The sequence below is a fragment of the Euleptes europaea genome, chromosome 5 (assembly GCF_029931775.1).
Source record: "Euleptes europaea isolate rEulEur1 chromosome 5, rEulEur1.hap1, whole genome shotgun sequence".
Taxonomy (NCBI): Eukaryota; Metazoa; Chordata; class Lepidosauria; order Squamata; family Sphaerodactylidae; genus Euleptes; species Euleptes europaea.
In genome coordinates, this window is record NC_079316.1 from 99,083,510 (window position 1) to 99,107,037 (window position 23,528).

At 38.9% G+C, this 23,528-nt stretch overlaps 1 protein-coding gene across 1 annotated transcript in view; it reads left to right on the forward strand.

Annotated features, from left to right (window-relative positions):
* CCSER2 (coiled-coil serine rich protein 2) overlaps positions 1-23,528 on the forward strand; it is a 53,013-nt gene that overhangs the window by 11,442 nt on the left and 18,043 nt on the right. Inside the window, exons 3-8 of the mRNA XM_056849361.1 lie at positions 10,027-10,117; positions 11,725-11,884; positions 13,951-14,143; positions 17,099-17,182; positions 19,233-19,319; positions 20,061-20,159. Of these exons, the coding sequence (XP_056705339.1) occupies positions 10,027-10,117; positions 11,725-11,884; positions 13,951-14,143; positions 17,099-17,182; positions 19,233-19,319; positions 20,061-20,159 (714 nt within the window). The remainder of the gene's footprint in view (positions 1-10,026; positions 10,118-11,724; positions 11,885-13,950; positions 14,144-17,098; positions 17,183-19,232; positions 19,320-20,060; positions 20,160-23,528) is intronic.

Here is a 23,528-nt window from a genome sequence, read left to right on the forward strand (position 1 = left end):
GAATAGCCCCTGCAGAATTACACATTATCATGAATTATCATGCTTTCTGCACAAGGTGATATTTGTTTCAGGAAAACTTTGCCCAATATGCCATATATAATGTGGCATTCAGATTTATTTTCCTTGTTTGATGCTTTGGTGGGTGAAATCAGTTCTTGTTTTTTTGCTGTGTCTTTTTTCTTTTGAAATCTCGTTTGGATTTTTCACTTAATTGAAAAATATTTGCTGCACTGTAAGGACACTGATATTCTACAAGAGTAGAAAGTGAGGTATTAGATATAGAAATCCACGACCAGGCTGCTTACCTACCTTGTTTGTAAAAGCAAGCAAATCTACAGTCATATGTGCTAGATGTTTTTTTAAATATATGGGTGATAGCAGCTGAAATTTCATAGCCGGAGAGAGATGTTAACAGTGTTTAGTGCTTTGAGTAGCATGTTGGCCTTCCTTACAATAAGCAAAACAATACTAAATTACACAAAATAGTAAAAACTGTGGAATAAATTATGAAAAATTTGAATTCACAGAATTGTTTCTTAATTTATATTAAAATGCAGAAATACACAAAACCTGTATACAGAGCAAACAACACGTCTAGTTCAAACTGAAAACAAATGAAGAGAATGTTCACAAGTTATAGTTATTAATTCCTTATCCATTCATTCCTAACAGCTTAAGGATTTTAACAAAATGCAGCCAATGTTTGTCATCTAAAATATTTTTAGTATGCACACCACTGAATTTAATATTAAAGCTTAGGTTCTTCTTGAATTCTGCAGTGAACAGTTGCACAACTTCTAATTGCTTCCTGAATTTCGCTTTTAGTGGTTATCTCTGCTTTTTGAGGTTACAGCTACTACATGCACACACACTTTTTTAGAGAGCCTCTGGTGGTGGTTGGATGATCTGCTCCACTATTGCTGAAGGGTTGGGTTATTTTGTGACTTTTTTTGGCAGGTGGATTGGATTTAAATCAAATCGATTTAAATCACTAGTCAGTAAGACTAGATTTAAATCATGGTTTTCTCCCTCCTCACACTTAGCTCCTTGTGCAGATCTATTCCACTCCAAACAATCTTCTGTTCATTGAACTTCTTGAAACTTAGCACTTAAGAGCTAAGGGGCTGATACATAGATTTGCAAAGGAACAATGGCGTTAAGGTCATTTTCTCAACTCTATGTTTATTTTATAACATTTTTGATGTGAAGATGAGGCATCTTATCTCTGCAGACACAATTCAGTTTTGAGAACTGCAAAACCAAGCATCTGGAGTTTTACTGTTGTAGCGCTGTTCTAAAAAGCCTTTTAAGATACTTAATAAATGTCTCAAGGAAAATTTCAGCTTAAAATTGTTTGCAATGTTTTTAAATAAAAAAATCACTCATACAGTTAAGATAAAGAGGCTACAGTAAAATTGTCTGTTCTGAGCTGTATTTTGCATTTTTTGTTCTTGCAGAACAGTCCTATTCCTAATTCTATATCCTACTGAAAACTAATAACCTGGTAGACTACACCTATTCTGTTTCACCTATGGAGTGACCAACACAGGGGCCAAATGGCTACTCTTCCACAGCTGCTTATTTTTTACAAAATTGATACTTGCAGGATCTGTCCAGACATTTTGTGGAGACATATGGCGGGTCTTGTTTCTATCTTTCTACAGGTAGATTGACTTCTTAACATGAAGATGTCTGGAGAGAAGCAGAGGGGCTGTTCTGTGTTGTCCTCTGGCAATGCACCAGTTTCGTTCTTGGAAACTTGACACAGTCCTGCAGACTCTCACTAAAGTCCAAACTAGATATGATGGTGTCTTCATGGCTGCCATGAGGACACTGCTGTCATTTCAAAATGCCACAAGGGCCCAAGTCTGATCCAGTCCATAGTGTGGCAATACTGTCCCCCCCCCAGCCCCATGCATTATCAGGTGCTGAAATAGCTACTGAAGAGGGGGGGTGCCCATTTCGGCATTTGATAGTGTGTGGAGGGACGAAATGAGCAGCTTAGTCCACCATGATGTAGTCCAATCAGGATCGAGCACTTGGAGCATTTTAAAATGGTGACAGTGTCCTTGTGACAGCCATGAAGATGCTGTCATGTCTAGTTTGGCCCTAAGTTTCTATTTGAACCTCTGTGGGAAGTTTCTCTGAAATACAGTGATCTTAAGATTTTGTTCGTAGTGGTGTTTACTTCAGCAAGGAGAGAGTCGGGGGTCAGCACGCTTCCCATCTGTGCAGGCCTTTGTGTATTCCACAAGGGTAAGGTGTTCCTTTGTCCAGCTCCTTCATTCATCTTGGAAGTGAACTCAATTTTTCGTAGAAGTCATGAGATTTGATTGCCTTGGTTTTATCCAAAGCCCATTCATCCAAAGGAGAAGAGCCGGTACATGTTGTATTTTTGCAGGGCTTTACACACTTATTAGGAAAACAAAATCCTTTTGGAAATTGGAGTTTTTAAATTAATATTGAATATGTAATATATGCAAAGCTGAGAAAACAATCATAGAGATGTATATCCCATCAAATTATCATACTTAGAGTTTAGTACTCTGTCAAGTGTATTATTATAAGATTATTCCATCAGGTGTCCGAAACCACCTATACAATATTTTCAGTGCATTCTCCCATATGTCTTTGTTGGTAGACATTTATTTAATTTCTGTGAGAAGCAAAAGCCACTTCTCCTTTTGAGATTTTTCTCAGAAGATATCTGTCTTCATAAACTAACATCCTTTTCTCTAGGTCAGTTAATGTAGCATAGATAGATGCTATTCGTATATCTATTTTTCTTGGGTTAGCCATCATACATTCAAATTTATTTAAAGGATGGAAAATATGTGTCTGGGACTACATTATTTGTAAGAAACATTTATTATCTGGAGGTAATGATAGAATGGAGTCTTAGCACCACCAGCTTTCCTTTTAACTTCTGAAAAGAACTGAATTGTACATCTTCCAGTAGTCATCACCTTCAGCCCTTTTGCAAAAGAAAGTGTCAGAAGCATCTCTGAGAAAGTGGTTAAGGCAATGCGTTTACATTGGGTACAGGTCTCGAGGTCTTCAACCACCAGAAGATATCACAACACACTCTTTATGAAGTGCATACATATCTGTGCCTTTAACATCTGAATAGCAAACATCCTCAGAGCAGCAAAATATTCTTTGGTGCCTACTTTTGTCAGGCGCTACAGCCTTAGTATAGTGGCCTTTAGCTATAGGATGTTCTAGCTTGTTTTTTAATACTGTAGTTTGCAGTCCTTCCTTCCCAAAGGTGCTTTTTAGCATTCCAGTACTCAAAATTATACACTTAGATCCTGATGAAAATGGGACATTAGATACTTATGGTGATGGACAGAAGAAGAGTCTTGTTAGAGCAGACCAGTGGTTCATTTAGTCCAGCATCCTGTCTCACACAGTGGCCAACCAGTTACTACAGCGGGCCAGCAACAGGGTATAGAGGCTTTTAACTGAAGTTACCTCCCAGCACTGCTATTCTGCCTCTGAATTTAGAGGTTCCCTTTAGTCACTTTGACCAGTAGTCACTAATGGATCTATCCTCCATGAACTTATCCAATCCCCTTTTAAAGCTGTGTATGCTTATGGTTATCGCTGCACCCTCTGACAGTGAATTCTGTACTTTAATCGCTTGTTGAGTAAAAAGTACTACTTTTTGTCTGTCCTGAATCTGTTGCCCGTCAGCTTCATTGGGTGCGCCTGAGTCATCTTGGTTGACCTGTTTTGTACTTTTTTCCAGCTCTGTGATGTAATGTTTAAGGTTTGCAACCAAAACTTCACACAGTATTCCAAAAGATCTATACAGTACATGGGTATCATAATATAGGCATTTTTTTTATTTTCAGCTCCTTTCCTAATAATCCCCAGCACTGAGTTTGCCTTTCTTACTGTTGCTACATACCGAGTCGATATTTTCGTTGAGCTGTTCAACATGACCAAGATCCCTTTCCCTCTCAGTTTTAGTAATTTCACACCCCATTAGCAAATACTTAAAAAGGGGATTTTTTATTCCAGTGCGCATCACCTTACACTTACCTCTGTTGGACTTTATTTTCCACGCTGTTGCCTGCTTACTCAATTTGGAGCCATCCTCCTGCAGCCCTTCACAGATTTGCTTCTCACCTTCTTGAATAATTTTATGTCATCTGCAAAGTTGCCCACTATACTACTCACCCTCAGTTCCAGTTCATGAACAGATTAAATAGCACTGACCCAAAATACAGATCCTTGTGGGACCCCCACTGCTCATGTTCCTTTACTGAGAGAATTGCCAGAAATTCCTGCTTTCTGCTTCCTGTCATTTAACCAATTTTTAACCCATAAGAGGACCCGTCCTCTTACCCCCAACTACTAAGCTCTCTCAGGAGTCCTTAGTGAGGTACCTTGTCAACAGTCTTTTGGTGGAAGTCCAAGTATATCATGCCGTGCGGCTCACCATTCACTACATGCTTGTTCGCTTTCTCAAAGAACTCCAATAGGTCCATGAGGCATTGCTTCCCTTTGCAGCAGCTACCTCAGCAGGCTTTGTTCCTCTTTGTGCTGATCAATTTTCTCTTTAGCAGTTTCTACCGACTTACCTAGCAGGCATTAAGCTAACTGAATCCTGTAACTTCCTGATTCCCCTCTGGACCCCTTTTTGTAAAAACTAGGTAACATTTTTCTTCAGTCCTTTTATCTAGACCAGGAGGGCATCATTTTTGTCCCATCTTCTTGTTACGGGGGACTTATGCATACCTGGGTAAGCCACATACTTACTTTGCATTCTGCTTGTTCCTTATATGTATATTTATGGTCCTTATCTTTTTTGTTGGGCAACTATTCTTTGTATCTGTTCCTGGTTATATCTGTCGCTGTAGATGCTGTACAGAATTTTACTCATATGTGGCTGCGAAAGTCTCTGAACAAAACAGGGAGGGCGCCACCTATGGGTAGAGACTAAAATTGCAACCAGCACCCCACTTTTCTAAGGATGATGGGAAAAGGTGGTACCCAGCTTTCACTTACGTCCTCAAGTTCCAGATAGAAGGAATCTTCAAGGTGAGTGTCAACTATTTGGTTCAACAATCTAGCAAGTGTGGTCTCACCTCTCAGGAAAGTGATTTATATGGATGGATTGGTTTTCTGCAGTGCTGAGCACTGTTACTTGGAGTACTTGTTCTACTGAAACTCCCAACTGAAGAGATCAAAGAGAATAAGTTCATTGCCTAAATATTTATCTCTGTTTGGGAGTGATTTTTTTCCACTAGTGAAACTTGCTTCTTGTTCTCTTAAAGCATTGTTCATTGACTCTTGTTCAGTTTTGTATATGACCAGATCGCAAGAAGTGATGCTGTCTTAAAATTCTTAGAGTAACAGAGCCCTTTAAATAATGCTTAGTTAACAAGGTTATTTTTTTTTTTTTTGCAAACATCTATAATCAAAGTACATGGGGGCATCTTCATGGTAATAATCATACTAGTGTAAAAATAGTTGTTCCTTTTATTTATTTAAAACTTTTCTATGCTGCTTTTCCATCCAATTCAGGGTCCCCAACACAACAAAAATTTGAACACAAATATGTATAAAATATTTAGACACTGAAAGCAGGGTCTTGGGAGACGAACACAGTGGTCAGGTAGGTTCAGATGGGAGTAGGTGGTCCAGGGATGCTGTATAGGGCTTGGCTTTAAAGTTAAATACCTTGAATTGGGCCTGGAAGCAAGTTGGGAGCTAGTGTAGATAGAGCAAGAATTCAATGATGGGGTCCCTACAGCCTGCACAAGTTAGCATTCTGGCTGTAGCATTCTGTACCAACTGTAGCTTCTGGACGGTCTTCAAGGGCAGCCCCACAGTGGCACGAGCTTGGCTGTGAGAGGCTCCGGATTACATATGTGCCTGTACACGCACAGCTGTATTGTGAATGTTGTATACTGCCAACAGTCTCCTTGGAAAAGCATACCATACTAGCTAGGCAGGCTTTTAAGGTGCCTGATTTCAGTGATAAATTAAGGACCAGGCTACATGATACAGTCAGTTACATGCAGCAGTATCGGGAGGGGGGTCAGTTGGCAAAAATGGGGGGGACCTTTAATCCTTTCCAGGTTCCACATAGATTACCTAAGCATCCTTCCCGCACTTAGGAAACACTTCCATGCCATTTAAAAATTTGACTGAACTTTGTGTGGTGGTGACTACTTTAATGTATATGCTAAGTAAATGCAATAGTGGAGACCAGGCCTCAGCAAAGGAGCATTGTTACTCTATTATTTAGAACTTCTTCTGGCTTCAACACTTCAAGGCCCACAGCATGACTGCTTTCATGTCTCCCCTCTCTTGTGCAGTCAGATGTCAAAACTGATATCAAATGTCTCTACAAAGTAAGATGTCTGATCAGCCAGAAGCTAGCATACTTTTTTACTTGACCAAATTAAATCTTGGTTAAAATCTTCCAGTCCAGGAAAATGTGCTATAAATTAAGATTAGTAGTGCCAGGTATATTTTCAGTTTTATGGCGATCTTGATACAGTTTCCATACAAGAAGCAGATGTTCAACTTTCTGTTAGGGTATAGGCGAGCCACTTTAAATATTTATGTAAATCTTCCTATAAGGAAAATAGTTATAGGAAGGGAGGCTTAGTACTGATAGTAATGCACCTTTTATGCAAGAAACATTGAGTAAGTATATTTAAAAAAAATATTGGTGGGTATCTGTGGTATTCTGCTTCTGTTAGCAACTTCACATATGAAATCATGCTGTTTTCAACATTAAACTGGTTGTCCATTTTTAAGATATATTTTTTCATAGGATTCATTTACAGAATTGCCTCCCTGATGTCTTTTTTAAAAATCTTGCACTAATGGCAACTGCCTTTGAGCATATGCTGCAGAAAGCGTCCTGAAAATGTGTATTTAAAAAACAACAACACACCACTCTTACAGGCAGTTTAACACAAGGCTGAGAAGTATACGCATATGAATATGAATAATAGGACAGTTCCAAGCTGTTTTTTTTATTTACACACACACACACACACACACACACACACACACACACACACACACAAAGATCTCAAATAGTGAAATCACTGGTTTAACTAATCCCAAGAATTGCAGGAACTACAATTCTAACAATGATTCTTCGTGACTTTCTGGGCTGATTTCTCTAGCTATCTCTGTAAGTACAAATGATAGAATACATTCATTCCAAACTCTCTCATAAAAAGAAAGTCGCCGGGAATTAGAGTAGCTGCTCAAAAAAAAAATAAAAAAAAATTTAGAACTACAGAATAGACAAAATAGCATACGAAAAGGGAGGTGTGGCAGGGAAGAAAAACAGTCCAGTGTTATGCATTTGAGTACTTCAGAGTTTTTTTCCCCTTGCATACAAATGTTTCCCAGTATGTTTGCTTGGAAATCAAAAGTGCATCATGAAGGAAGATTTCTTGAGACATCTGTGGGAAAAGGGCCAGTTTCCTGGTCAGCCATATGTGCATGGCTGTCCATTTCCGTATTTGATTGGTGGCAGGGAAGGGGTGGGCCACAAGAGGGACAAGAGATCTGTGGATAGAGCCCTGTGGCCATATCTCAGAGTTGTCATAATCTCATTTGCAAGATAGTTGGATTAAGTGTCCTTTAAGAAGGCATTCTAAATTGTGAGAATACAACCCACAGTATCTAAAAGTGCAATCTCTTGAACTCTTTCTTGCGTAACTGCAGTATTTGCACAGAACCTTAACAAAACATTGTTAAAAAAAGGATTATAATGAGAGATTAATAAAATAGTCTTTCTCTTCAAAGTTTGTGAAATAGGTCCAGTTCCTAGTGCTAAATTTGTTGCTGTTTATCAGTGTTGTTCCCAATGTACTAATTCTCAGTTTTGGTATTAGAAAGTTTTAACTGCTATTCCAAAGCTCTGCAAGTTGCTTATGACTCTTACTTAGCTCCTGGGGCCTGTCAGCTTTTTAGGGCTATGTGAATGTTTTCATCTGCTTCTAGTCAAAACTGCTCTACCAGCCGGAATCTTGTTAGTATTTTATTTACAGACGCATTAGAACTTCACATGCTACTTTTCCCCCTATTGTCTAAAGATTTGCCTTTGGCAACAAAATAAAATACAGGGCTACAGAGAGGTCACACCCTGCTGCATCGAACAAAAATGAGCCCATAAAGAGAAATGCTGGTATTTTTCAGTTCCTCATCTCATTTGATTCCAGTCTCATAGAAATGAATATATCACAAAATAATGACATACATGCTGTGCATACAGCCTAGTCTCCTTGTATTCCGAACCGAGTGTAGGGATTTTCACAGAAATGTTTCTACTCAAGTAATTCTTCAGTTCTTATATCTTGTGGGGTAGGGGGATGAGCAGCCCTAATAGAGTACTTGGCTTCCATTTTGTTAAGAAGACTATTCTTAATGGTTTTGAGGAAACAGCTCTTCAAGTAACATGAGTCTGAGATTTCTAGCACTGTCCTATATCTGATCTTTGGCAGGGCCATAGTTAACAAACAACTTTTTGAGTAGCTTGTTGAATCCTGATTCCACCGATTCACATTTGTCCAAATCAATTTTCTGGTAACCTCAAAATGTGCTGCACTGGAGATTTATGTGGCATGATTTGTCTGCCTTGATTGAACTGGTAAAAGAGGCAGTAGAGGAATAGTATTTACAGCAGCATTTGTGTTCTCACCATGACAACAGGCATACTAGCCCATGTGATTGTGGCTTCAGAGAGGCTGAAGATGCAGGCAGTGTCAGCGGCTGCTGCTTCCTGATTGGATAGCAGGTTTATTGGGCTGGGAGGCCTCCCTGACTTTGCCACAAGGTTGTCATGGTACCAGTAATAATAAGCCCAAGCCCAGCCTCTGCAGCTCATTGAAGTATTTTTACTATTCATCCTCTTTTTTCCCCCTTTTCTGAAGGTATGGACAATACACGATGCTAATTATGTGGGGGGTAGGGAACACTGTGACACTCAGGGGACTTTGGTGCTGAATTCTGAGCTGTCCTAAAACTAGACGTTTATATCTTGCAATTATTGGGTTTTTTTTTCCTTTCGAAGGATTAGTGCCACTTTGATAGCCAAGTTTTTCTGGTCTGTACTTTTGTCACAAGCTGTCAGTAGCGGCTGTAACATAGTGGGGGAGCATAAAGCTTCACTTTTAATTCCATCACTTATTTATGCACGGTTTGACACTAAACTGAATGTTGCGGCATGGCCAAGGGAATGGGAACAGGGCTTGAATTGTATTATACCAATTTCTATACTGTGTATCTGTATTATATTTTACCTGTGCACTTCTTTCTCTGCCTCTTCCTTTATCTTAATGATGCAAGGTGATTACATGTTAGAGCCAGTCAAGTTTCTTAGTATATTTGAGATACAGGACTACTCAGTCTGTTGTGATAGATGCATTTTTGGTCCTTTTAATAATGGAAAGTAATGTATCTTGAAGCAAAAACTTTCCAGTTCAAATGTATCATGCACAGATTTTGAATAAAATAAGAACTACACTATATACTAATGTTATGCCAGTAACCTGTTAACAAACAAACAAATGGATACCCCCCACTTAACTTCAAAAGTTTGTAGGTAAGTGTTTCCATAATTTGCTTTTTAGTTCCTGACTCTTGGGGGGGGTATGATTTTGGTGATGTTTCTACTGAAACCATTGGCCTGACTCTGCTGTCCATCTCACTGAGTTGCTTAGCAGTTGGTAAGGATTGAGTGTGTTACACATGTTGTGTGTGTTTCTGATTTCAAACCTATTCCCTTATCTGTAGAAATGCCAAGGAAGGCAGAAGGATCTAGCTGTCCTGGATTTTCTTCAGAATCCTGAATAGATAGAGTGTGCCTTTTACAAACATTTGCATTTTGACAACTTCTTACTCTGGTTGCTAATATATCAGATGTCTGGGAGGTACAATCTCTGAGTAAAATATGAATTTTAAAATGCACATAAATAAGTGTCCATTGAAGAAGCAGGCTGAAGTGAACATATTTTGCAGTGTTGTATGCTTATTTCCTTGTAGGATATCTTGAATAATCTTGATTCATGCGATCTTGAAGATGATGATCTTATGCTTGATGTTGAGTTACCAGAAGATGTACCCTGTGATAATGGTTAGTGAAAGAAATCTAACATGTCTTAATTCACAGGTGCCCACTTGCTACATGGATTGCATTCTCCCTTTCCATATATCCTCTGCCGCCACTGTTGTCCTTGAACTCAAGATTCTTCCAAGGATATTAGCAACCACACTGGGTCTTTGTTCTTGGCTTCTGAAAAATACTGTTTAATTCTGCTGAAGCATCTAGTGTGGGAGAGAGTTCTGTGTAACTGCATTTCCACTAAATCTTATTCTCTGTATTTTAATTACTTTTAAGGAGTGTACTCTGTGATCTCTATTTAAGAGTGTTTTAATGTGGGATTGAGTGGAATATTTAAATATACTTCAAGTCACAATATTTATAATTATTAATCATCTTTCAAATGCAAGCAAAAGTGTTAGAATAGTTCTTAGGCTTGTTATTTTCCTTGTTCCATTTTAAGTCTGGGGTGAAGCTCACACTCTATTTATAGCAGCTGTTCTAGTGCAACAAGTATGTTCTCTGTGAAGGAGGACGGTAGTTTTAAATCACAGGGTCAAACTGGGCTCACTTCCCAACAGTGTGCAAGCAGGGGATGGGCAGGAAGGAAGGCCTGTTTACCACTCTTATGCAAAACTGCTGCCTACTCAGACACAGAGTCAGAGACTGCTCTGTTATGAAAAGCTGCTTGTAGTCAAGGGCTAACAATGTGAAGACAAAGTATTTGGGTAAGTCGAACGTCTAAAGGGTTTCTCGAAACTTTTTCTGTCTGCCTGAAATGTATGTTTTGGCTTAACTTGTCATAAGTAGTTGCCAGATGCATGTGTGTGTGTAAAGTGCCGTCAAGTCGCAGCTGACTTATGGCAACCCCTTATGGGGTTTTCATGGCAAGAGACTAACAGAGGTGGTTTGCCAGTGCCTTCCTCTGCCTGGCAACCCTGGTATTCCTTGGCGGTCTCCCATCCAAATACTAACCAGGGCTGACCCTGCTTAGCTTCCGAGATCTGACGAGATCGGGCCGTACCATGCTGCCTTCCCTCCTCAGTTGCCAGATAGAACCTCCTCAATCCAACCCATCTGCAAAGTGACAGAGCAGTTTTTAAAATCTGTCCCATCTTGTGCAGCCTAATGAATGTTAGTTATAAGGGTATTGAAGAAGGAAACTGCCTTATAATGTAAAATGGTGTGTGTCATTTTAAAAAGTTCTTGGAGTATTGAGATTCTAACAGCAAGGAGATTATTCCTTAGAACAAAATACTACTGTGTTGTAAAGTCATCAGTTTCAGCCCTGTTCCCATTCATAGTCAGTTGCTTAACTGAGTATTCCTAGTATTAAATTTTTGCTGCTTCAGATTTAGAGTAGTCTAAATTCGTTCACTTAAAATACCATCTACCTCTCCTGTGCTTAAGGTTGTCCATAGCAATAATTAGAAATAGAAAACATCACAATATTAAAACAAAACAAGCAAATTAGCAGCACCAGTTTAATATCAAACTTCTTTATACCAACTGTTAATAATAATAAGGTACATTGTTGTAAATCACTAATAAGTAGTGGTTAATTAGTTGCTCTTTTAGATTTCTGGGTGGTAATGGTTCTCTTTGTAGACCAATGTTATGAACATTTCTCCAAACTCCAGTGGATTGCGAAAATATGAATCGTTATGAGCGACCAGAGAGAAATATCAGACAACAGAAAGAAGGGCTATGGAAGAGAACACCACAACGCTGGAATACTCAAGATCACTATCATCTTGGTCATCCTGACCACTATCACCATGGCAGAAATGATGTTAACAGGTAAGGGAAATAAATTATGTTGATGATTACTGTTTAGTGGCATTACTGTATGTGGTGCTTTTGTAGATTAGCATAAGCAAAGGTAAGCTTCTTTCATAAGAAGCATAGGATCTAAATCTGAATGCTTCGGATGGTGGGAGTCAAGATGGAAGCCTCAAGTTTTATTTAGAGGACCAGTCCTGATACTTTTCCTCTAGGAAACATCAGCACATATTGGTCCAGTTCAGGGTTCCTGAACATGGTGACCATGGGTATCCAGCACCACTGGCACCTACTGAACTTTTCTGAAAGTGGGCAGAGCCATTGTAAAGCAGGGCTTGTTATTGGATGGCTTCATTGAAATAACATTTTCCACTGGAGGATCAGGCGGTCTGGTAAGCTCTTGGCTTCCTTTAGTCAGTGTGTGCTACCATTCCATCTTCAGGCTTCATTCCTTTTTATTCCACACTCTTTTCTCCCTTCCTCCTGTCCGACTTTCCTTTATTTCTTTTTATTCTCTTTCCTTTCTCCCTCTCCACTCAGGCTTTCCTTCCTTCCTTCCTTCCTTCCTTTTGACTCCCCACCCCACTCTTCTTAGAGAAACAAGCTCATCCATTTTTAAAGGAAGTTTTTGAAAACACTTTCCACCCCCAAAGCCTGAGAGACATCTAGATGATGGGAATGTCACCAAGAATGTTTGCTAAAGTAGAGCCGGTTCTGACCCTGATAGACCAGGGGTTTTACTCAGCATAGCGGTGCTTCATGTGTTGCCACAAGCTTCTTTTGCAAAGTGCAGGGGAAGCTGTACTCAAGTCTTAGAGTCCAGGGAGCTGGGCTGTTGCATGACAGGAGATGAACGTTCAGGAGTTAGAAGCCCACTCCCTCCTTTTCCAGGCTTGCTGTCCTCTCGGCGTATGGACCGTGCTTCCAACCCAAAGTACAGATAAGACTAACCTTCACAGACCCGTGGTGGAATTTTGGGTATTGCAGATTCACGTGTTCAGTGTGGTGTCCATGTGATGGTTTTGGAAAGCTAGGCGGGCAATACTGTGTTTGGCTGAGCTTCCTAAGGCAGCCATTTTGAGGTGCTCACTACCACCTCTCAAAACAGCAGGCTCAGAAAAGTTGGGGATCCCATCTAGTGTTTATGCTTCTCTCAGTTTCATGGATAGAATAACTTGTAACATTCATTTTTTTAAAGGATTCATTTTTAAATCTATACTCACTTGATTACCATAGTGTTATGTCAAGTGTAATCTAGCATGTTTGGTCAAGGTGGTGCATATTTTGTTTTGTTAATACTCTTCTTCCTTGAAAAGATGCTGGAATTAAAGCTCAAAGAAGTATAGGAATGTGTGAACTGGTTTAGTGCTGAACAAATAAGTTTTGGTGAGCTGATCTTTTTGTATCAACTCATGGATATTTGCATAAGATTTCGGTCAGGAAAATGTTCTTAAAGAAGAGTATCCTGATCTGTCAATGTAATCTATGGTCTGGAATGTTAATTTCCTTTTCAGTATACGATCCTTAGATAACTCTTCTTTTGGGGATATGAACCATCTTTTAAAAAAAGAAAAAAAAAGAATGTGTCTAGTGTTAGTGATATTTGATTCTGCAGTTTGCAGAGTAAACTGTTCCTCTTCTCCATTTGGCTAGAGGTGCAGAACTATAGCTTCTCTTGGGTACATCGAAAAACATTTGGTATTTGGTTAAACCAGGGGTCCCCAACATATTCAGCCTGTGGGCACCTTTGGAGTTCTGACACAGCCTGGTGGGCAGAGCCTCAAAATGGCTGCTGCCACAGTTTACCCTTCAGCCACACTATCACAGCTGATGCCAAAACAAAGTTTTTAAAAGTCTGCACAGCTGATCAAATCTCTAGCGGCTGATCAGAAGGCTTGCTGGGTAAAAGTCCCACCCGACCACACCCACTTTCTGAAAATGCTTGGTGGGCGCCATGGCACCCATGGGCACCATGTTGGGGACTCCTGGGTTAAGCTAATACACATGTTTGCATAATATGCTTCCTGCTTAAGTGCAATGTATGACCTTAACTCTCCCCCTTCCCCCCCCCCAACATCTTTCAGGACTCCCAACTATTTAGGCTCTCCTCCTATTGGTCATCTTGAAGGGGGGTATGGAGCACCATGCTGGTACCCACCCTTTGTGGGCTTGCCGCCGAACACTGTGATGCTTGATGAAATGACCCTTCGGCATATGGTTCAAGACTGCACAACTGTGAAGACTCAGTTACTAAAAATGAAAAGGATACTTAATCAGGTTTGTGAGACAGTTTATATGTTATCTGTTCTTTGGATGTGTTTGCTTTCACATGGAAACACAGTAAAATACTTTCCTATATATGATTTTTATATCCTTAGCGTAGAGATCCATATGTTTCTGTATCCTCTCTGGCATGAATTAGTGGTAGAAATCTGTCCGTGTATGCACATTCTATAGTTATCATGCTGTCTGTTCCTACATGTGATTTTAGTCTTCTGGGTAAAAAAGGCTTTCAGGAACGATTGCCTTGCTGGTGGTGTTCTCTGTGTATTGGATTGTCACTTGCACTTTGTGCTTATGGTGGTGATGTGATGTTTGTTTTGTGCTTTTGAGAGAGTTGATAGTTTGCAACACTGTTTCGATGGGTGCAGCTGTGACCAAGAGTAACTTTTGCCAGTCTATCCTGTATCCCAGACTCCACCCAGTTCTTCCATAACTCCTCCTTTGAGAGGTGTTTAGGCTGGGTGAAAAACATAACTGGCTGGGTGTGTCTCTGGAGGAAGTAGGTGAGTGCAGAAGGAAGAAACATGCTCTTGCGGAGAACCCCTTCTCTCAATAGCTGTCCCTTTACTGGTGAAAGGCAGGGTTAAAATAGGACAGGGCCAGTATGTTCGGTCACTGTGTTTCACTGCATTTTCCATGTAGAAAAATTGTAGCTTGAGATGTAAAATGTCAGGAAATGTTGATTCATTAAACTCTCGTATTTTTGGGAAATTTGAAATATACTTTTCCTATCAAACCTATACTGATTTAATACTATAAAATGCAAAATTTATAGCTTAGCATATAAAATTTTCCAGTTGGGCATATTTTCAGAATTTAAAGGTATAAATGCCTCCATTTTCCATAAGAAAAATTGTAAGTATACTTAGTATGTGAGAGAGAGCTGCAAACTGCTGCATCCTAAGCTACTATCTGTAGCACATGTATCTTAATTTCTGCCATTTTGAAAGATTGATGGGGGGAGGGAGTTGGAAGAAAGAAAAATTCTGTAGTAAATGAAAGTTGTATTTGGACACAAACATTCTCATACAATCACAATAGGTAGGACTATCTACATATTTGAACATTAAGTTAAACTTCATAAAATTGAAAACACTGAGTTCTTTAATAATGTAATAAGCACCTTTTTGCATTTTGTTGCTGAAATTATTTACATTTAAATTACGAAATCCTTGAAATTATCTCTTTTTTTCCTTAATGTACCAGCAGTAACTATGTAGAAGAGTTCTCTTCTCAATGTTTGTGACATCATAGATGATGAAACTCATTTGAGTAACAGAGCTCAGCATTCTATGTTCCTAAATGCAGCTATGTAGCTTTTGGTCAAGGAGGTTATGTTTCTTTCATCTACTCTGGAAAATATACTAAGACTTCGATACAGGCCATGTGGACAAAAAGTAAAATTGGTAAATGATGTTATAGTACTAGGGAGGTTCTAAAGGGAGATGTAGTCTTCATGCAGTGTTTGCAATCCTTGATACTTATGACTTTCATATACCTCTTAGCACAAAACTAAAAAGATTTAGATGCTCTTCTAGTTATGTCACTTAGGATGGAGCCATGTGTGGTTTTATACTTGTAATCTTTTTTAGCTGGTTCCATTCCTGTTCATGATACATGTACGTATTCTGTGTGACAATACTACCATGTCAGTTTTCCTTAATAGAGACATTTCCATGTAAATCTTTTATTGCAGCTTTATTACCTGATATATTGCAGCAAAGTAAATAAAAGTGTGGGGGGAAATGCCACAATGGTGGGAGGCAAAGGGGGGGAATAGTCTTTTAGACAGCCCTTTGTGAGTGCTAGGGTTAATAGCTATAATCCCAGAACAGTTAAAAAATGGCCCTACTCTAGTTAGAGATTCTGAATAGGATCCATCAGTTTTGGACAAAGAAGACAGAGACAGCTAGGATGGGGCCTTGTTTCTACTTTCTCAATAACTCTCTATTCAATAGTTTGCCCACATTTTGTTTGTGTAAATATATATATCCTGCCTTTCCCATTGCTCAGGATGATTTACAAATTTGTTAAAACCCCAGATTAACACCTCCCTCCCCCCAGTCTGGTGGTGTTTTAACTACCGTATATGAATTAGTTTTTAGTCTCAATTGTGGATTGTGTTTAACTTGTTACTGGACAATTGTGTTTTTGACAAAGGAAGCTTTGACTTGGAAAGCTTATACCCTGATTCATTAACCTTTAATAGGCATAGTTCAAAAGACATCTCATACAGAGTCTCACGATCAAAATCCAATCATACCAACCCAAAATAAACAGCCAGGGCCTCTGTCGGGTTCAGAAATATACATATATATACAATACAAATAAATGTAGACTATATAAACCTGAATTATTCATACCCTGAAAATCTTGTTGGTCTCTAAGGTGCTCCTGGACTCGAATCTAGCTCTTCTACTGCGGATCACCCCTCTGAAGCTATGGTGTTTTTGTGTTCTTGCAACGTTGGCTGCTTGAACAGCTGCCTTGAGTCCGAGGAGAGAAGGCGTGGCATTAACAATTAAAGCAAACTATCTTACATGCTCCTGTAGAATAACCTAATATCTAGGCTATGAGGAGCCAAAGCTGGTGTGCTATACTGGCAGGCTTTTTGGAACAGTCTCTTTAAGGCTGGCCTTTCACACCTCAGTGAGAGTTTAAGACTGGTCTGTGTCTGTGCTGTATTCAGACACTAGAACATCAGGAAGAAGGGTTCTGGCCTTGTCCCCTATGTGCTTCTTTGTGTTTTATTATTGGGAGATTTCAGAAGATGGGTTTATAATTCTGCGTTTGAAACAGAATGCTGACCCAAGCCTTAAACAGTTGAATTCAATGTAGCTCTTACAAACGACACTTCCAGCACCGATGGAAGAATTTGTTGTAGTATTAATTTAGTTATTACTTTTACATGGCTAGCAAATAAAAGGAGGAAATGTTTCTCTCTCGTAGAATGACGAAAATGTGTCACTCCACAACATCACTCTTTCTGTGCCTCCAAGCCCAGATCCCCAGGAGCCTGAACCAATATATAAGGTAAACTGGCTATGTTTGTAGCAGAGCAGAACCTTCTGAATTATTGGCATCCATAGAAAACTGAAGGGAGCATGTGATTAAAAGTTCCATTGAGTTTCTGTGTGTGGAAGAGGTAGAACCACAATGGACAAACTGGGTTGGATCCTACCAGCTGTCAGCTCAGGGAGCTTGTGGAGGGTCATCGTGCATGCCTTCTGCTTCCCCAGTGGCTCCATGTGACCAGCCCAATTCCGTTCCTCTCTGCAGAATTCTGCGCTGTTGGCATTTGTTGAGGGTTTCCCAGCCCATGGCTCTAACTTTTCAGGGGTTTTAGACTGTTGTGCAAAGATTTGCCTCCCCAAACTCTTTGGACTGTCAGTTCATAAGATCCAACCTTCTGTACACTTGCAAATGTTAGTTATTTTGTACACATTTGTCTTACAGTTGGTTTGACCTTTGTCATTCAACATTTGCAAGGGCGGTTTTTCACAAATGCCATTTGATAAGTTTGCTGAGTTTAATATTCATTATATCAAATAAAAAATCAAATAAACACTTCAAATAAGCTGTTTTTGCATCCTGTGTGGTTGATATGAGAAGCCTCTCCCAGGGCTTATTGTTTAAGTTACAGAACAATACAAGAAAGAGAAAAGAGAAAACCATCATGATGACCCATCAGATAATAAAATTAATATAACAAGACTTCTAATTATTCCATAACGGGGTCTCTCTAGAAGGGATCCAACAGGGATCTCATCAATCAGATTTCAGCAGATAGTGTGTTTCAGTCAAAGGAAGTGACCGAAGAAGTTGCAAAAGAGTTAAAATAGAATATTGGGGTTTACAAAGAGTCAAATGGAAATAAAGATAATAAATGTGTAAAGAACATTTGCACGCTGACAGCCTTTAACTGGATAAAAAAGGGTAAGTTATCAGTGAAGAGAGAACAGCAAGATATTAATGTAATGACATTTCTTAGCAGAGAAAATGTCAAAAAAGTGGGATGAAAAACGTGTTTCAGGCATCGCAGTCATTCAAATGAGAATGAACTAAACAACAAACCAAGTCAAGAAAAAGAGCTGAATTTTAGATTACCAGTTTCTTAAAATTTAGCCATAGAATGTGAGAGAGGAAACGGAAGGGCCAAACACCTTTTTCCAAGAATAATAAGAAATAATGCTCGCTCCAGATAGACACAGATGGGATAAACCAGAGCCGGAAAGATGAAAAGTGAAGTTCAGTTTTAGCAAAGTTATAGTAATTACAATACAAGAAAGGGAAAAAAGATAATCATCGCGATGACCAATCATATAATAAAGTAATGTAACAAGACTTCTAATTATTCCATAATGGGGGCTGTCTAAAAGGGATCCAACAGGGATCTCATGAATCAGATTTCAGCAGGTAATGCATTTCAGTCAAAGGAAGTAGCTATAGAGAGGTTGCGAAAGAGTTAAAACTGAATTTTGGGGTTTACAAAGAGTTAAAGGGAAATAAAGAAAATAGAGGACATTGGCTTTGGCCGGGGAGGGCAGGGCATAAAACTAACTAAATAAATAATGTTCATTAATTACGTTAGTTAAGTTTCAGGCAATGCTTAGCAATAGAGGAGTAGATAAATTGGGGCTGAGATACAATACATTTGGGGTATATTTAATAATGCTATCCGGTGAACCCTCTGGATGTTTTAAGGGGTAGTTCACACATTCTCTTGCTTAACAAAACCAAGTTACACTTATACATTCTCAGAGTTGCTGTAGATTCTTGATGATGAAATAACTGGAAATAAAGGCATTTAATATGTACAAAATCAGAAATAAACAAAATAAGAGCACTGTTGGCACATTGTAATTGTATCTTGTAGAAAGCTCACAATATCTGCCCTTTGTATTGCTTTTTGTCATTTGGTAATGAAAACACAGTGAAACCTTATATTTCTAGAGTTAGTTTCAAATGAAAACAGGGGAAACAATTTTGCCAGAAAGTAAGTTTTTCTCTGAGAGAGGTAATTAGATAAACATTTAGCTAAATAAGAGTATAGAAATTAGTCTCCTTTTATGCCTTATGCCAGACTGATGATTTGTTGAGTGAGATCACACAACTTAAAGAAGATTTAAAGAAGAAAGATGAAACAATCAGACGACTTGAAAACCGGCTTGTAAGTATATTAAATCTTCAGAGAATGTGATCACCAACGTAATTTCTTTGAATTCCTTTTGAATATGGTGCAGTTAGACTTCAGGTATTCATACAACCTGTAATTTGTAAACGCAGCTGAACACCTTTATGTAGTGGGATTATGAATCTGTGTTGACATTGAACTAGGTTCAGAATTACACAGAATTATGCAGCATCTGTCAGTGGTGTTCAGGGGATTTCCTGTTTAGAGGGTGTGTGTGTATCGAGCTTTCCTCAGTGTTTTAATACATTGGATAGTTCTTTTGTAGGAGAAGCATAGTTAACTGGAGCTCATATGAGGAAAAAGAACTTCTGGATTGGGCTGTAGCAGCTTTTTGGTAGCTGATGTGTGGTGTGCAGGAGATTTGAATAGGGAAACCATACTACAAAAAATATGTAGTGTTTGTGCTTCTATATATGGCTAACACATTCAAGAATTACAGTTCAATTTAAAACTCTAAAAGGTTTTAAAGCAGTTGTAAACTATTTGGAAATCTTCCATGTTGGTATCTGGGAAGTGATGGTTTTGCTGTAGTTGGTGGGACTGTAAGTATCACAAACATACACTACTGTTCATATGTAAATAGTACACAAGTAACTACTTCTAAGCTATGTCATGTGAACCAGCCATTAGACTGCATTATCAAGCAACAAATATATTTGTCTTAAATACAATTTATCCATCTTCACCCAATCCTTTGCGCTTTCTGTATGTCTAAAGTCCGTTAGGTGTAACTGCAACAAAGACGGCCAGAAATCTGAAGTGGCTGGGTGCATGTATGCTGACAAATATACACAGACGGCCTCGAGGAAAAGTGCTGTGAGTAGTTCATCCACATTTCTCTAATTACAGTGGCTGCTTGTTTGGATCCATTCACTTTTTTTGGTATTACTTTGGACTTCGAAATTCTGTACAAAAAGATGTGTTCCATTATGTGGCTGCACTGGAGAAGACTGGGGTCTGTTATGTGTCAATCTGCTTTCCTCTTCTTTTTTCAGATAAAAAAATTCCAGTAGAACCTTTGATCTTAGTAATTTCTGATTCCTAAGTAGTCACCTTATTAAGAGTGCTATCAAAATCCAGAAATGATTGAATTGCAGTATAGAGCTGCAGACATGCCAGAATCCAGAAATTATTTGACTGGTTTCTTAATTTAAGGAAAAGTACAAGTGGATGCTTTATTCCATTTGTAATTTGTTGTGGACAAATTCTCAATTTCAGAACTTGTGAAAACAGTTTGCCGATATTGTTTTTCTTCACAAGATTAATTTTTCATGCCTTGGCTGCTTATAATGCCAATTTCATTACTGGAAACAGATATAAGTCCAGGAATGGGTGTTAGTTGCTGTTTATTTCTTTTTAAGCTTTATGGATGGTGAGGAGACATTGCCAGCCATTAGTTTTCATAACGCACAGCTGCAAATGAAACATGTGTGTGCCATGAATCCTCCTAAAACACTTGATGCTATCAGGATAAAAAACTGTACAGCTAACAGATGTTTTGAGAAATGCCACTTGGTCTGAACTTGAATTAGAAAAATTGGATTCCTTTTTAGGGCTCATGAACCTGCACAAAAGGAGGAACACGTTTTACTTTAGTTTATACATCTTGTTCAGCATTGATGGCTGAGAACCTTTTCTGTGGTAAAAATAGCCATTTCAACTGTGGCATGTACTTCCACTTTTATAGTAGAATTGCCTAGGTGTGCATTATGTAGTCCATGGATGGCCAACCTGCAGAATAACTTCCACAGATGAAACAGCTGTGTCTCAAGCAGGAGGACTGCTGGCTCTCACAATGGCCCAGACATCCCTGTCTGCCACTCCTAAACTGCTACCTGATATATAAGACTGGAGGCAAAATAGCCTATTCTGTAGGACACCAGAGAATGTCAGCGCCCCCCTTGGCCACTGAAAGACACTGTAGCTCCTTTATATAACTTCTTAGGCTACATGGATCTACTTTTTTTCCTCACCTTGTAGACCAGAGCCTCTATTTGATGCAGAAGACTTTGTGCTGAGAACTACATTGCACATTATTTGTGGGAATCTGAATTTGTGAATTTTCATGTTTTTGCTTGCAAAGCGCAATATCAATGGCATTTTAAACCATTTTATCAAAAAGTGTAAGTTATGATTAAGGCAAATATATATATATATATATTTGTGTATGTGTGTATGTATGTGTGTGTATACATATATATCTATACACACACACACATATATATCTATACGTGTGTGTGTATGTATATATATACACACACATTATACATGTGTGTGTGTATATACACACACACGCATATATATATATAATATATATATATACACACGCGCGCCCAGATTAAGTTCCAATTTAAATTTCAGACTTTTAATCTACTTCTGAATATTGTTCTGAAGGAAATCTATATGAAACTAGTTATTTCATCAATGAATTCTTTAGTAACCAGTACATTCCTGGATGGCCCAGGCTAGCCTGATCTCGTCAGATCTCAGAAGCTAAGCAGGGTCAGCCCTGATTAGTATTTAGATGGGAGACCACCAAGGAAGTCCAGGGTTGCTATACGGAGGAAGGCACTGTCAAACCACCTCTGCCTTGAAAACCCCACAAGGGGTCACCATAAGTCGGCTGCGACTTGATGGCACTTCTCCTTCCATAACAGTAATAGTGTATAAATACATTTCAGAAAATCTCTGTTGCTTTTGGAAAAGTGAGGTTTCTGAAAATAATTTAAGATTTGGTTTTGTTTACGCAACCTTTTCTCCTTTTTGCACTCATTCTCACAGTAAAGAATCTAAACATTTTTTGTGTTAACTGCTAGAGCTCTGGTACAAAAGATTTTTTTGGTCAAAAAATAGAATAACATTTACCAAAAAAAAAAAAAAAGTAGAAAAAGAATTGCTCCCTCCTTTTCCTTTGAGTTGAGTTAAACAAATAAGTTATCTCCCTTCTCTCCAGAAGAGGGGAAAAACTTGCTTTGAATTACTTATTTTCCCATAGTGAACCTAGGTCTTAGCTTAAGGTGTAATGACTTCCTCTTTCCTATGTGAGTCCGTCCTATTTACAGCACTAATTTCAGAAATACCAGTCAAGAAGAACTTCTGGTTCTAATATTATCTGCCAGTCTGGTGATATGGATCTTGAAAATTCAGCAAGAATGCAGGCAGATGGGAGTTTTGTAAGCATCTATAACAAATGTCTGGATAAAAGATCTCATGGGAACCCATGTGAATGCTTTCTCGAGTTCTCTGTCATTTAATGTGTCACATCCCGTCTTGTCCTGTGCTCCTACTGACTTAGGTTTTCCTGCCCATATCAATTGGTGAGGGTAGCGAAAAAGAATCCATTACTTGTTCTGCTATGACCTATCTAGTTCTTTATCTCACTTTTCCTCCAAGGACCTCTGAGTAGTATAGGTTGCTCTCTCTTTTAGCTTTAATCTATTGCACAGGGTTGAAGGGGGTTAGGCTAAAAGTGACTGGCCTAAGTTCACCCAAAAAAAGGTTATTGGCATACCACAAGTAGGCAGGGTTATTTTATGAAGTTAGAGCAGGGCCTGAATGTTTGGCCTCTGCTTCTTAAATTGTTTTGACACCCACTTCTTAAGTAGTAGCACTACCTAGTTGCTTCAGAACTGCTGAACAGTTTTGAATTGACCTTCCAACTTAATTCCCCCCATTAAACATTTTACCAAAAGTCAGCAATGGTGTGATGCCTTTAGGTATTTAAAGTGTTGCCCAACAGTTTCAAGAACAAAAATCCAGAGACCCAGTCTTTCCTTTGTAGGCTTAACTAGCTATGGTAGGTCACTCAGACCACAACAAGCTGCAATGAAATGCAAGTTATACAGTAACTCAGTTTGTTGCTGTGCTCAGGTGTGCATCTTACTCCTCTCTCCTCTCCTGGTGTGGAGTTTGATACAAACCTTCCCAGTGTGATCAGGTAAATTGACAATAAATGGACAATAATATTCAAATGCAGGTGAATGTCATTGAATTGGGGTTTGTTTATTCCCTACGTGTGCCAAGATTCTGAATCTGCAGGAAGGAGCAAAGGCCACATGCAAACACAGCAAGCTGTATTCGTGTAGGACTAGAGTTTCCTTGCAGTTGCTTGTGATGTCTGAATGTAGCCTGTGATATTATAAAACTTAAAAGGTGCATGCATTCCAATTCTTTATCTCTATTTTC